Consider the following 15,387-nt stretch of genomic DNA (forward strand, 5'->3'; position numbering starts at 1 on the left):
ACTGCCCTCTGTCAGTGGGAAGCCATTCCCCCTTGTCACTCCAGGTCCTCATCCCACGTCCCTTTACAGCTGTCTTGGAACCCCTTTAGGCTTGGGAAGAGGCTCTAATGTCTTCCTGGAGCCTTCTTTTCTCCAGGCTGAACACCCTCAGCTCTTCAAGCCGGTCTCCAGAGCAGCCCAGGGCTCCAGCCTTTGGAATATCTCCATGACCACCCTGTATCCCATTTCTTTGCGGCTCCAGCCGCGCAAACACTCCCGAGGGGATACCCCCGTATCTGCTCCTCGAGGGGCTGGAGGTGCAGCTCCGATACCCCCCAAGCTCTGCTCCTCGTTCCGGGGCGACACCCTGGGGGACAGGCCGAGGGCCCGCCCGGCCCCCGCCCGGCCCCCGCCCGGCCCCCGCCCGGCCCCCGCCCGGCCCCCGCCCGGCCCCCGCCCGGCCCCCGCCCGGCCCCCGCCCGGCCCCCGCCCGGCCCCCGCCCGGCCCCCGCCCTTCCGCCGAGCCCGGGGAGGCGGAGCCGGGCGGCGGCGGCGGCGCAGAGCAGGTGAGGCCGGTGCTGGTGCGGGGCTCCGACCGGCTTCACAGGTGAGCGACAACCCCTGGGACCGGGAGCCGGGCTGGGACCGGCACTGTGGGGAGCGTCCTGGGGGAGCGCGGCCGGGATGGGGGCTCGGCGCCGGCCGGAACTGGCATCGTGGCGGGGCTGAGCAGGGGAGAAACTATCGCCTCTACCCGCCCAGGATGAATCCGGAATCCCCACACACCCTTCTCGGTCCCCACCATCATCCACCCCCCAGACTCCGGGGATGCTCCGTGTCCAATGGGCACCGAGCTCCGCGTCCTCCCAGCTGCGCCTGTTGCGTTTGTTGGGATTGGGGACCCAGTGCTGCCAACGCCTCCAGTCGCGGGGACCTGGCTGTGCAGGGGTGGGAGTCTCAGCCAGCACGAATTGTGCATGTTGTCCTCATGAACCATCATCGGCCCTGTCCTTCTGCCATCTCCCAGGGCCTTCCAGGATCTTTTGGCCTGAGAGGTGGACCCTGGAGCAGGGCTGCACCAGCCCTCCGAGCAGGACATGTTGTTTACATAGGTGTGGGGCTTCTGGAACAGGAAGGAGGGCAGCTGGGAGGGGAGAGTGTCCCCAGAGTCACCAATCACCCCGTGTTGTAGCTGGGAAGCAGCACATGAAAGTCCCTAGCACTGTCTTCTCCCACTGTCACAGTGGCAGCTGCCAGCATGGCTGGTCCCTGGTACTGTCTGTTTTTTGATCTGGCTGGGGACTCCCATGGGAGCTGCTCTGGACTTCTCCTGCAGCCTCTGCATTATGCCTGAACTTTCTCTGGGGAAGCAGCAGGATCCTGGGAGCAGGGAGATGCTGCATGCATCAGGACGGCGTCCTGACACAACAGGGTGAAATTCAGGTAGATGTTGGATTAGGTGAAGAGGAGGCAGCAAAGAAACCTTCATCAGGGCCAGAGCAGATTGGTTTGGGCTTGAATGGGGAGATGCTGCCCTGGGAATGCTGTGGTTTACCTGGCACATATCCCTGTTCTGTGCCACCTCTGGGGAGCTCCATGCTGGCTGAGGAGCCAGGGACACCTGTAATGTGCCCTGGTGGCTTTTCCACCCTGTCCCCAGCACCTGATACCTCAGGTGCCAAAGGAATGTTCACCCCTTCCTGCCCCTCTTACCAGGTCTCCAGGCAGGATCTCACTGCTGAGGATCCGTCACTTTGCTGAGGGCAGGGCCCACTGCCTCCAGGATGGCGAGATGGCTGCCCCGCTCCACCGACCTGACCCGCTTCTGCCAGAAGCTCAACCGGGTAAAGACCCTGGAGGATGACATGATGGAGACATCCTTTAACAGATGCCTTTCCACCATCGACTTGACGCTGCTGGGCATTGGGGGTATGGTGGGCTCCGGGCTTTATGTCCTCACAGGCACCGTGGCCAAGGAGATTGCCGGCCCTGCCGTCATCATCTCCTTCATCATTGCCGGCTTTGCCTCACTCCTGGCTGCTCTCTGCTATGCTGAGTTTGGAGCCCGTGTGCCCAAGACAGGCTCTGCCTACATGTTCACTTACGTGTCCGTGGGTGAAATATGGGCTTTCCTCATTGGCTGGAATGTGCTGCTGGAGTACATGATCGGAGGGGCTGCGGTGGCCAGGGCCTGGAGTGGCTATCTGGACTCCATCTTTAACCACAAGATCAAAAACTTCACCGAGACCCATGTGGGTGCCTGGCAGGTGCCATTCCTGGCCCGCTATCCAGACTTCCTGGCAGCTGCCATCCTGCTGGTAGCCACCGCCTTCATCTCCTTTGGGGCCAAAGTGTCCTCCTGGCTCAACCATGTCTTCTCAGTCATCAGCATGGGCGTCATCCTCTTCATCCTCATTATGGGCTTTGTCCTCGCACAGCCCAAGAACTGGAGCACCCAGGAGGGTGGCTTTGCCCCATACGGGCTGTCGGGCATCATGGCTGGCACAGCCACCTGCTTCTACGCCTTTGTGGGCTTTGATGTCATCGCGGCCTCCAGTGAAGAGGCCAGGAACCCGCAGAGGGCTGTTCCCAGGGCCATCACTTTCTCCTTGGGGCTCGCCACTGGTGCCTACATCCTGGTGTCAGTTGTGCTGACGCTGATGGTGCCCTGGCACACGCTGGACCCTGACTCTGCCCTGGCCGATGCATTCTACAGGAGGGGCTATGCCTGGGCAGGGTTTCTGGTGGCTGCTGGCTCCATCTGTGGTGAGTACAGGCAGCGGTGGGAGGGAGCTGCCCACCCCCCCTGCTTTGGGGGCTGGAAATGATCCCCAGTTTGGGTTTGGGTCTGATGGGGTCTTCCTTCTTCTACCCATCCCTCAGCAATGAACACAGTTCTGTTGAGCAACCTCTTCTCCCTGCCACGCATCGTCTATGCCATGGCCGAAGATGGGCTCTTCTTTCAGGTCTTCTCCCGAGTGCACCCCCGCACACAGGTGCCCGTCGTCGGCATCGTGGTCTTCGGGCTGCTTATGGCCCTCCTGGCCCTCGTCTTTGACCTAGAGGCCCTGGTACAGTTCCTGTCCATTGGTACACTTCTGGCCTACACCTTTGTGGCCGCCAGCGTCATTGTCCTGCGCTTCCAGCAGCAGAAGGGGGATGTGCCCGCACCAGCAGCTAGTGGCCGGCCCAACCCCGAGCCCCACGAGGACCCATCCAGGGGCGAGCTGAAGGAGTATGAGTCCTTCTCCGACAAGCTGCAGCTGGTGGACAGGGACAAGAGCAACGAGCAGCGGGAGCCAGGGCAGCTGAAGGCAGCATTTGAGCCCTACCTGGAGTTCCTCAGTGACTTCTACCCTGGTGAGGTGGTCATGGTGGCTGTGGTGACCCTGATGGTGTCTGCCATCTGCCTCTGCTCCATTTTAGTGTTTGGCAACACCCACCTCCACCTGCCCACCTGGAGCTACTCCCTGCTGCTGGTTCTCTTCAGTTTGGGCTTCCTGCTCAGCCTCCTCTTCATCTGGGCACACGAGCAGCAGCACAGCACCCAGACCTTCCAGGTATGCCTAGGGCCTGGGCAGGGAATTCCTCTGCGGGGGTGAGGGGAGGTGGGAGCAGCTCTGACGGATTTGCAGGTGTCTCAGGCACAGCACTTTGTTGAAAGCACCACAACAGCAGAAGGAGGAGGGAGGGGAGGAGAGGAGGAAGAGGATGTTTGTGGACACTGGGTGTGGGGAGCGTTGGTATCTCTGTTACTCTGTGTGGCCACTGATCCCCAGGAAGGGACATCCCCAGTAGTTCTGTGTTCATCCCATGGGATGGATCCCCATACCATGGGACCCAGGGATTGCTCCTGTCCACCTTGCATTCCCTTCTCTGCATCCCCACAGCTCTGCTCCTCTCCTGCTTCAGCTTCTTACTTTGGCTGCCCTTCATCTATGTGATGGAGCTCATTTTCAGCCTCCAGACCACTTCTATGCCTCTTGTACTCTCCCTCTCTTGTTTTCAGCCCACCTGAGCCCTGATGTAGTCCATGCAGCTTCATAACAACAGTGGTGATACCACTTCCCTATCATGCCCCTGCCCTGGCTCCTCCAGCAAGGACCATGTTGGCTCCATCATGCCAGGAGGTTGTTTGGTCCTCATGATGATGCCTGTGCCTACTCTGCCAGCCTGGCTCCTGGCTCCATTGTTCCTTTTCCTTAAAGAAAAGTGCCATTTTTATAAATCCTGAGGTGACAGTCCTTTTGTCCCATGCATTTGCCAGTGCTGTCTTTTGTCCCTATGATTTTAAAGATAGAGAATGTGGTCCTGCAGGTCTCACCCTTCCAGCTTTTTTTCTCCTGCAGATGCCCTTGGTACCCCTATCCCCAGCACTAAGCATCATTCTCAACATCTACCTGATGCTGAAGCTCAGCTACATGACGTGGCTTCGCTTCGCCATCTGGCTCCTTTTAGGTGAGTGCTCCCACGGCTGCTCAGGGGAGGGGGAATAGGGTTTGTCTTGGCACTCTCTGGCTGCTTTGGCAGCTCCTCTCCCTCACTTATGGGTCTATAAAGCATATCCTTCCCCTTTCTGCCTCTGATTCCCCTTTGGAGATGCAAGCTGAGGTCTCCCAGCATCTCCTGAGCCTCACTGTTTCCCAGAGCGTTACAGTTTTTTCCTGATAAAGTTCTGATCCTTAAAGCCCTGGGCCAGAACCACCCCCTGCTCCTGAGGCAGCTCCCTGGGGCTCAGGAAACTTCCCTTTCCCAGGGACTGAGGGTGCTCCACTTGCTCTTAACATGCTGCAGGACCCTTTTCCTCCTGCAGGTAGCTCAGTTAAGCCCCTGTGGTGCTTTAGCTTTTTGCTCCACTGGATTTCTAGCCACATCCATGCCCCATTCTGCTGTGATACCAATTATGATGGTGCCAGCAGCCAGGCTATGCTGGAGCCCCTGCTGTCCCTGTCCCCACTGCAGGCCTGCTCGTCTACTTCGGCTATGGCATCTGGCACAGCAAGGAGAACCTGCGGGAGCCACAGCCCCAGCGTGTCAGCGCCCGCTACGTGGTGTTTCCAGGTGGCAGCCTGGAGGAGAGGGTGCAGGCAGTCCAGCCTAGCTCCCAGCCCGCCACCGGGCTGCCAGACACCGACACCGATGACTGCAAGAGATGACACCTCTGGCAACAGGGGTACCTGGAGATGGGAGCGTCGGAATCTCCTCCCACAATGAGGCCAGAGATCCAACCCCCTCCTCCTGGTCCCTCTGATGGCAGATCCACTGGGGTTGCCCTGGGTGTGGGGCTCCACCGGGAGAGGATGAGGATGCTCACCCTTCCCCACATACTTTTGACAGGGTGTGGAGGAGCTGCCTCTCTCCCCCTTCCCCTGCACTCAGGAGCTGGGTGTCAGCCCAGTGCCAACCCTGCTCATGAGGAGCCGTGTCCTTGTCACCTCTCCCTAAGCACACCCTGGCACTGTGCAGCACATCTGTCTGACAGCACATCTCTGCAGCTGGTGATGCAGAGGTTCCCCACAGACCAGGACAGGCAGCCCAGTGCTGCCCATCCTTACTCTTGTCCTGAGTGCAGCCCCCTGCCTCCTGCACAGTCCCCTTCGGAAGGGGGCAGGGGCCAATCATGCATCCTCACAGGCACCCTTGCCATCCCTATCCCCAGAGCTGCTCTCCTCAAAGGCTGGGGCTGAGGGAGCTGAGGGGCAGCTGGAGACATGACATGAAGAAAAGATATGGCCAGAATGGGTGGCTGGGCAGGCACCCCAGGAGAGCCAGTGGACGCTGGCATGGAAAAAGCCCGGCTGCATCTTCTCAGCCACTGGAACTGGCTGGCTGAGGGATGGACTAGGGGCCATGCCTGCTGGAAGATAATGCCATGGGCCTGAGTGGGGTATGGGTGCTCAGGTACATTGCCTTGTCCCTGAAGGTCTCCAGCAGCATCACTGAGCTAGTCTGCCTGGAGCTGGCTCCCCAGTTCTCCAGCACCACCTGCTCCACCATGGGGACTCAGCCCCCCATGATGCCCCTTCCAGGCTCTCTGGGACTTGGGGACAGGCTCAGCAGGTGCTTTTCAGTATTGGCCCCTCCCCAGCAATCATCCCCATGCTCTGGGGTCACCCCAGCTGCAAGGGTGTCATGGGGGTGTCCCCAGCAGCACTGCTGCAGCCACCCCTGACTGTTTTGCCCATGGGCAGCCTAATGGAAGGGAAAAGAGTTTCAGCATGTTTTGGAAGTCAGTCAAGCGTGAGGTTGAACTTGACGGGCCTTCCAGCATGGACACCCTGCTCCATCCTCATCCTCTGCATGCGGCAAGGAGCTGGGGACTGTGGGAAAGCTGTTCCATTACTTCTGGCTGGCCAGTCCCTGGGGGGCCCTAGAGAGGCTGTGGGCACCCTCAGTAGGATATGCTAACTCCAGTGAGCCCCTCTGTCTGATAGCACTGCTCCGTGTCCCGCCTTGCCCCAGTGCTGCTGCCACCAGAGCTGTGGCCCCGCTTGGCACCTCTGTGTTGTGGCTTGTGAGCAACGAGCTGATTTGGTCAACCTCATAAACACTGTTTCTGCAATGGCTCTGGCTGGTTGTGATCACTGTGTCCACAAGACTCAAAGTGGGAAGTGCTCCCCATTCAGTGCTCAGGAAAGCCCCCCCCAGAAAGTGGGGAAAGGGAGGGTCATGTTGCCCACTGCCACCCTGCTTCCACAGGGGTTCCAGTCATGAAGACAAGCTCCAGCCAGACCCACAGAAACCAGGACCCCACAGGGCTGGGGTAGGCTAGGACTTGAGCCTTACAGTACACAAATACTCTGATATTGACCTAGACAGGACTGAACCCCACTTTGAGTGGCAAGGACAGTGCTGAGCCAGCACCAGGGCAGGGTCACTAAAGCTGCCCAAGGTTATGAGCCAAAGGATATGAGAACTTGTGTAATTAATGGGAATTTAATTATAGCCCACAGTTACCCCCATCCCCACACTGCTTTTGTCTAGGGAAACGTCCTTCCTGAGATGAGAGTCCTTCTTCATTAAAAAGCAGGTGTTCAACAGGCACCTGGGGAGGCACGGCTGAACCCTCCTTAGTGACTCAGCTTTAATCTCAGTAATAAATCCATTGTCAGCAGGACAAAGGCGAATAAAAAGAGCCACAGGGACAGAGGAGGAGAAAGGAGCCCAGTGCAGGGCTGGGGAAGGGCAGGAAGGTCCTCACAGAGAGGCATGGGTTGAGTGTGACTTTCATGTTCCCATGTGGAGGAAAATCAATGGCAGTCACATCTCTCAGCTCTCCTAGCAGGGATCTCAATCAGCTTTTTAAGCTGCGAAAGACCAAGGAGTTACTGAATGAGCCTTGTATCCATTGATATTTATTCTGTTTAAAAACATTAATTTCTGAAAATGCATGGAAATCCCCCGATAGGCTGTGGCAAAGCACGGGGTCCTCCCCAGCAGAGCAGGGGGTGCCAGGGATGCAGCCAGCTGGGTACTAAAGGTTTGGAGTATAATTCTCCAGCACCTGGGAGACCAGTGGGACCTCTTGAGCAACCTCTTGTGGGTTTTCTTTTAAATAGGATTGCAAAATTGGTCAGTTAATGTGTCATAGACTATCCTACAGCAGTAGGATATGCTCTGCACAGAACATGTATAAACTGATTTTTAATTGACTACTCATCAATGCACACAGAAAAAAAGGGGGATGGCAGCAGCCACTGGCATCCAGACAGCAGCTCTTTTACAGGAACTTCTTCCTGAAAATTGTATTAGCAGAAAAAAGAAATAAAATCCAAAGTAAACAGCATCAGCAGGGCTTTAAGATGGCAGCCTGTAATTGTAAGAGAAAACCCTGGCTCCCCCATCCATATCCTCAATTCCAAACAGATGTAAAATGAAACCATTCCCATGTGCAGTTTCCAGAACCCTGTTTCATGGAGCTCCAGGAGCAGCTGCTTGCTGCTTCCCTGTGGCTGACCATACACCTGTTTTCCAGAGCAGTATCCTTCTCCAAATTAGCTTAAAAATATAAATAAAGTCCTCTATTCTCTGGGAGCCATGGCAATGGTGTAATCAGGCTGCAAGAAATCAATCTATTTCCAGAGCTGCAGGGAGGTATGTGGGTCAGTGCTGGAGTGGCCCAGGAACTGGGAAGGGCTTTATGGGCCATGGGGCAGGAGCAGCTCTGGCACACGTGCTTTTGGCTGGGCTAAGAGGGTTAATGTGAGTCTTGGATGATAATCCCCACAGACAGCATGGGAGTGGACAGGCAGCAGCCAGGGCTGGCTGAGCCTCTCCCATAATGCTGCTGGACTGGGAGGACTGGGACAGTAGCTGGCAGGGCAGTGCCAGTTTGTTGTACCCTGGGAGGACAGTTTCCATAAGGCAGGTGGAGCAGGACAAGGAGAAATGCAAATCCAGAGGGGAATAATACAGAAATTGTATTAGAGAGAAAATCAGTGCTGGGGCTGCCACATACCCCCTTTAAATGGCAGTGAGTAACAGAGCCTGTGGACCTTAGCCCCAAGTGCAGCTCAGGGATGCTCCAGGGATGGACACAAGTACTGAGCCAGAGATGATTTTGGAGGCTTCAGGGCACAGGATCACTGCTGCAGCCCATGCAGTTGTGGGGATGGGACCAGTGGGAGCTGCAGAGATCTCTGGGCAGTGGGAACTCTTACAGGAATTGCTGGGTGTTGGAACCCACAGGGATTGCTGGCCTCTTGCTTGGGAAAGCACGGGGGAGCAGGAGTTGCAGGTGCACAGTTTAATAATTGGAATAAGCAGCTTCTTGCATAGCTGAGCCCTGTCCATGATGGAGGGAGGAAAAGGGTTGCATCCAGAAGACAGCAGCTCCATGTCCTAATTAAATCACTTCCCAGCCTCATGTTCCTAAATTATCACTACCCACCCCCACCCCATCCCCCCAGCTCTGAAAGCAGCAGATGAGCTGCAGGGCTCAAAGAAGCTGGCTGTAAGTAATCCTCTCATTATCCTGCCATGCTCCCCTCCTCCTCCTGCAGACACAGCCTGAGGATGAGGTAAGCATCACGCAGCATTCCAGGATGCTAGTAGTGGTGTATCTGCTCCTACCACCAGCTGGGGAATGACAGGGCATTAAAAGATGCCACAGAGCAAGGTGGTCTTGTTCTCCCTTCATCCCTGCATGATGCACTAGCAGTCAGGCAGACAAATCTCTAGGTCATTCCAGGAGTGTTTGTGCTGTCCCTGCGGCCACAGCTCTTCCCTGTCTCAGCACTTTCCAAAGAGCTGTGTAAGCGAGGGCACAAATGGCATGGCCCCATCCCTGTGGTAGAGGTTCCATTCCAACACCAGATGCATCTGCTGCATCTGCTTTGGGGACAAGGGAGGAAACAGCCATTTCCCCACATGTAACACACCACACAGACACAAAACTGCAGCTACCAGCCTCAATGATCTTAGTGTTTTTTTCCAACCTTACAGATTCTATAAAAGGAGAATAAATCTTTCCCACATGCACAGGAGACATGGAATGAAGCAGTGGACTGACACTGCCATGAGGGAGGTTTAGGCAGGAGACCAGAAACGCATCCTGAGGCAATGACAGCCTGGCCTGAGGTTGTGAAAAGTCTGTCAGATGCTGGCAGGAAGAAGCTGCAGCTTGCAGCTGCTCCTCTGGAGCCAGGATGCCTGGTTTCTCAGTATCCCACACCTCTCTTGCAAGGCTGGAAGCATTTTAGGGCAGTACTGGGGGCTCCATTCCTTGCTAGGACAACAGCCAATGCACCTCTGGGCATGACAGCATGCTCAACATCCTAAAGGAGATAAAAGTGCTCAAGAAAAATACTTGAAAAACACAAAAACTCCTTTTCTGTGTGGGGAGAGCAGCTGAAGCCATACTGGAGGCTCTGCTGCCCAGCCCTGCCTCCAAAATTAGTAGCTGCTATAGCTAGAACTTTGGGATCACCTGCGTAACTTACACTGGAGAAGTTCCACATCGAATCAGGCATTCAGCTTCCTGGAGTAGTAATGCTCATTTTCCAGAAACAGACAGCTGGAGCAGTCCCAGAGTGCTGCAGCAAAACAAGCTGGCAGATCCTTCTAAAAGGTCACACGGGACAAGGACAGTCAAGGCTTCAAAAGGCCACTGAACAAAGTGAGAGCTACACAAGAATTCTGTAAAAATACCATTAGTAGTAATCAATGTGGATTTGTGTAACCTCAGTGCTCTGACTGGAACAGGACCTGTGAAGAGGCAGCAGTGCTGGTGTGCTGTAACACCTTCATGAGGCACTTTTGCAAAGAAAACCAAAAGAAACAATATGGAACTGACACTTAAACACAAAAATAAAAAAGGCTCAGTACTAGAACTATTGAATCCCTTGAGAACAGGGATTCAACAAGTTTTCTGGTGAGTTATTCCAAGATTGGCTTCCAACATAGAGAGAACACAACTGAGTTTGAGGAAAGAGGAACAATGAATCCAGCTGGGGAGATCAGCAGGTAAATCGGGAATAACTAGTATTTCAGTATAACAGAACTACCAGTTCTTGGAGTAACTCATGTTAATTCCTCACAACCTTTGGCAGCAGCTGCCAAAGCACAGCAAATCCCTCCAACTTCCCACACAAACCTCCAGGCCAGCTCCAGCTGCCTGCTCCCTCTCCTCCTGGCAGCCCTCTGGGAAGGCAAATCCCACCTGGAAACAAGGCAGGCTTGTGCTCTGTGTCCCTCAGCCACCTCATCAAACCCATAGGACAATGGGATGCTCAAGGTCCCTATCCCAGTGACATTGCCCAGTAAAACACTGCTGGTTCACCTGGTGTGTTTAGGTTCCCAAATGGTTTGCTGATACATTTATTGAGCCTAAAACCACACAGCTCTGACTCCAGTGACAAACAAATCCATGTGTGTCAAAACATGTGCAAGTGGATCTTCTGTAGCTGGTGAATAAGGTCAAACTTGGAGTGTATTGTTTCATAGGATTTTAATTTGCATCTCTTCTTTGGAGAACACAGGAAGGGCTAGGGGCAAAGGACAAAACAGAATAATGGTGAAAAACGTTTTAAAATATAAGCACTTAGACTGATTTAAACCAAGCCCCATAAAGCTTCTGTGTTCAATACACTAAGTTTTCATCTAGAGACTGAGGGGGTGTCGGGATGGTTCTGATGTTTTTAGAGACAGCCCAGATTTAAAGACTGCAGCCCATATTTACAACATGCAAATGGTTTAGACAGTCCTGAAACCAAAACACAGGCTTGATTTGTTAGACACATAATGATAAAATCATTTGTGTATTTATAGGACAGACCCCACTAGGTAAACCATAGAATTATTTTCAAGTAAAAAAGATAAATTTAATAGAATCACAGAATCATTTAGGTTGCAAGAGACCTCTAAGACCATTAACCCAGCACTGCCAACTCAACACTAACCACCAACATGTGGTTCCTTTCAGCCTCAGAGGCTAAAAGAACTGGTTTTTATTTTGGTGAGTAAAATTTTAGTAGAATAAAAACAATATTTTGACTATAAAACAATATCTGTATTGATTTATCAATCAGAAATTAAACCATTCAAAAAATTCATTATATTAATTTTGACTCTAAAAAGGGAAAAACTAGAAACAAAAAAATGAAAACATCTGTGATTATGTCCATAGATACTGGATGATTTTTATCTCTTATTTCCAAGGTCTGTGTGATCCCAGGTCATAGATTACTCTGGGACAGGCACAAGGCCAACAGCACATCAGCTTCATGTGAGCTCTTACAGTTTAAGAACAGGAGTGAGAACAATTCCCTGCTCCAAGCCTTTGGCCGAGGCAGCTGCCCTTGGCTATGGAAATGGTTTCAGCTGATTCTAAGTTTAATCCAATATTTTCTTCTATAGCCATTCCAAAAATCTCCCCTAAGAAAACGTACATGAAACCAAACAGTTAAAAGGTTAAAAGAGTTAAAAGGAAGTTTGGGTTAGTTCATGTACTTCTCTGCAACTGTCTGCATTACCTCTAGGTGATTAAAACTACATCTTTTTCTACCTCATTTACCACAAACCCAAAGCAGACGCTGCCACACAGTGAAGCATCTATGTTCTTTGACCTCAGGTTGCCAAGACAGCAAAGAGGGACTGAAAATCACATCATCATGAAAAAGCCAGGGGCCGGTGCTCACAATGCAGCTGTGAATGCCCCACTTGGGTTCCACCGAGCCTGAAAGCTGACACTGGGCAGCCAGGGAGCTCCCACAGCCTCCTGGCCTGGAACCCCTCCCATAGCCACTGGAAATCAGAACAGGTTTGCTCAGCAAGTGTTGTGTGAGTTTCCAATGGGGCAGGAAAAAATGAGGGTGTCAGCCAGGACAAATGAAAAGGAAACCATGTCCATGCCTGAAGACGAGACAGCTGAGGAGAACTGTTGGACTGTCAAAGGAACAGGAGGTGAGGAGGACAGGGGCGATGATAAGCAGCCACTGCAGCCGTCAAAGGTAAACACAGGGTAAAAAAAGCAGAATAGAACTTGGAACGAACGAGGTGGATGGCAGGGGTGTTCCTGGTGGCCAGAAGTCGTGATTAAGGTTGTTTTCTCTCCCACGAGACAAAGTCCACTGAAGACATGAAGGACGTTCAAGAAGGAGGCTACAGGAGGTGAGATGTGTGAGGACTGAGGATTGTAAAGCAGTGGATGGAGTGAATGTTGAATTTTGCATGAAAGACACCACCCAGGAAGAACATGGATCTGGCACACAACATGGGATGTGGCATGGCAGAGAAAAAAATCAGTATCTCCTTTCTGAGTGTGTACCCATTAAGTACACACTCAGTGTTGGAAGCAGAGGGATTTGGAGTACAGCTGCAGGGTGAGACCAGGAGTAGGGAGATCTGTGAATCTTCATCCTGGAGATACACATGGCTGGGGATACCCAAGGATATTTGTAGATGGAGAAGGTGAAGCCTGTGCCAGGAAGGTAAAAAAAGGAACATAAATGTTGGAAGGTTAGGGATGAGTGGTGGTGTCACAAGAAACATGTGCACAAGTGGAGAGTCCAGAGGAAAGGATGGAGGCTTGAGCCCAGCACAAGTGAGCCTGGTGACACCAGTGCAGAAGAAGGCCCAGGGAGCAGTAACTGGATGGCATCACAGGAGTGCTGTGAATGGAGGTATGTGCAATTAAATAATAGCTGCTTAAAGTCAGGAGTCAAAATAAAAGAGCAGTAACAAGACTGAAACCAACAAGAAAAGAAATATCTAAAGTCACCAGCAAAGAGAGTCCCCAAACACAGGCTGACGTGGGTATACATAAGTAAAAGATTCCCCTTCAAAAACCATTCCAAGCTTTGCCAGGAAAGCAAGCACTGGATACAGTTGAAGATATTTCATTATGTTTTTAAAGGATTAATTTATCTTTCCATTAAAATTATGAAAAATACTTCTGCTGTCACTATTTATGATGCAGAGGAAAAGGTTAGGGTTGTGTCTGTGCCTGACAATGTACCTCCCTGGGCATCACTTCTGCCTGCAGCTTGTGACTGCACCTGGAGTGAGTGTCCCTTTAGTTTACTCACAGGTGCTCTGAATCCTGAATTCCACATTTAAGCCTGTATTGCCTCAGGCATCCTCCTCTCTGTCAGGAGCAATTCTAATTTCAAAAATATTTACAGTTAAACAGAAGCATGGCCATGACCTTGTGATTATACAAAAGATACCACAAAATCAAATTATTATCTCCATCCACGGATATCAGAGACAGGAAAATTAACTGGAAGGGACCTCAGAGAACTATTCCAGACAAAATAAACTTACAAAAAAGTTTCTCAAAAATGAGTACGAAAGACTGTACTCTTTTATGGTCTAAACTGCACATTTCTACAATGCTGTGCCTGCTGAAAGTGGCTTCAGGTGGGACTACCTGACATGAATGTACAAAAGGTTTATAATTTCTTCCTAAAAATTTTAATTTTAAAATAATAATTTAAAACAGGTTATTTATAATTTCTTCCTAAAAATATTACTTTAAGAATGTGGAGTACTCCAGGGGAGATGACACAAAGGAAAAATTCTCAGCCCAGGGAGCAAGAAGTGTACTGACCCATTTACACATCCCACCCTCCCACCTGCATCCAGGGAAGGAGATGATTCTGGTTCCTGAGCACTTCAAAGCAGTCTGCTGGCAAATCCTCACTGCACACCAACATCACATCTCATGTGCTGGTTCTGGTATGGGTGCATATGAAACAGAGAAATTATGAATTAGGAAGAAATGCTTGACTAAAAGGGGTGTCTGACAAAAACCATACCCTGACACCCTAGTCCACAAGAACAAGAAAAAGAGTCAAACTGCAAGATGAGATAAGGAGCTGGAATACACAAACAAGGTGCAAAGACAAAGGCACCACAGGATAAAGGAGATTCCTCGGACCCTAAGCCAGAAGAAATGGATTTGAAGTCCCAAAAGGCAGCCAAAAGACTGAAAGAGGCATGAAGCTAATTGTAATATGAAGTGAAGACAAGGGGGTTAGGAAATGAATATGTATTAGGCGTATCGTGTAAACCTAGTCTGTAAAGGATAAAAAGGGAAAACCCAATCAAAAAGGTGTGCATACTTTTTGGAGGAGAGGAGATATCCCCATGCACCTCAGCGCTGAATAAATTCATACCTGCTCTTATAACTACTCTGCTAGTTATAGAGTCCCTTTATTCCGCACATCACATGGGGCTCTGGTAGGTCCCTGAACCTCCAGCAGAGCAGGCTGGAAAGGGCCTTTGATGTATCCTTGATGTAAAACTTAGGTTGCTCTAACATCCAGAGGAATGACATCTTTTTCATTAGTGGGAAAGACAAATTGCCCATCCCTTGGTCGGCACAGGGGGTGGTCTGTGCTGGTTTAGCAAAGGCTGGGAGAGCTGGGGGTGCTCACCTGGAGAGGAGAAGCTCCAGGGACACCTCAGAGCCCCTTCCAGGGCCTAAAGGGGCTCCAGGAGAGCTGGAGAGGGACTGGGGACAAGGGATGGAGGGACAGGACACAGGGAATGGCTCCCACTGCCAGAGGGCAGGGATGGATGGGATATTGGGCAGGAATTGTTCCCTGGCAGGGTGGGCAGGCCCTGGCACAGGGTGCCCAGAGCAGCTGGGGCTGCCCCTGGATCCCTGGCAGTGCCCAAGGCCAGGCTGGACATTGGGGCTTGGAGCAGCCTGGGACAGTGGGAGGTGACCCTGCCATGGCAGGGGTGGAACAGGAGGATCTTTAAGGTCTCTTCCAACCCAAACCATTCTGTGATTCTCTTTGTGGGTAGGGCCCGCGGCTGGGGGCTGCGGGGACTCACCCGGCTGTCCGGCAGGCCCCGCAGCCGCTGTGACCCGCACGGTGTCGAGGCTGCGGCCCCAGCCTGGCCCGGCCCGAGGGTCCCCCCTGCGCCCGCGCGCCGCCGCCATGGCAACGGGGGGGC

At 52.5% G+C, this 15,387-nt stretch overlaps 1 protein-coding gene and 1 long non-coding RNA gene across 3 annotated transcripts; one reads left to right on the forward strand and one right to left on the reverse strand.

Annotated features, from left to right (window-relative positions):
* Positions 1 to 482: 482 nt before the first annotated feature.
* Positions 483 to 14,613, forward strand: SLC7A4 (solute carrier family 7 member 4). 2 transcript variants are annotated; one of them, XM_086856652.1, is made up of 5 exons: positions 483 to 586; positions 1,696 to 2,745; positions 2,863 to 3,539; positions 4,329 to 4,437; positions 4,942 to 6,545. In XM_086856652.1, exons 2-5 carry the CDS (start codon positions 1,764 to 1,766, stop codon positions 5,133 to 5,135), a joined length of 1,962 nt encoding a protein of 653 aa, XP_086712778.1. In that variant the 5' UTR covers positions 483 to 586; positions 1,696 to 1,763; the 3' UTR covers positions 5,136 to 6,545. The 2 variants fall into 2 exon arrangements, with proteins under 2 accessions (XP_086712778.1, XP_086712779.1); XM_086856653.1 differs by lacking the exon at positions 4,942 to 6,545 and adding an exon at positions 12,050 to 14,613 and having other exon boundaries at positions 498 to 586.
* Positions 9,376 to 15,379, reverse strand: LOC111936694 (uncharacterized). Its single transcript, XR_015277888.1, has 4 exons — positions 15,265 to 15,379; positions 14,055 to 14,154; positions 9,921 to 10,041; positions 9,376 to 9,755 (listed from the first exon to the last, which is right to left on the reverse strand). It is a non-coding gene; the product is annotated as an uncharacterized LOC111936694 (long non-coding RNA).
* Positions 15,380 to 15,387: the final 8 nt, after the last annotated feature.

The sequence above is a fragment of the Cyanistes caeruleus genome, chromosome 18, assembly GCF_971803275.1.
Source record: "Cyanistes caeruleus chromosome 18, bCyaCae1.hap1.1, whole genome shotgun sequence".
NCBI classification, from domain to species: Eukaryota; Metazoa; Chordata; class Aves; order Passeriformes; family Paridae; genus Cyanistes; species Cyanistes caeruleus.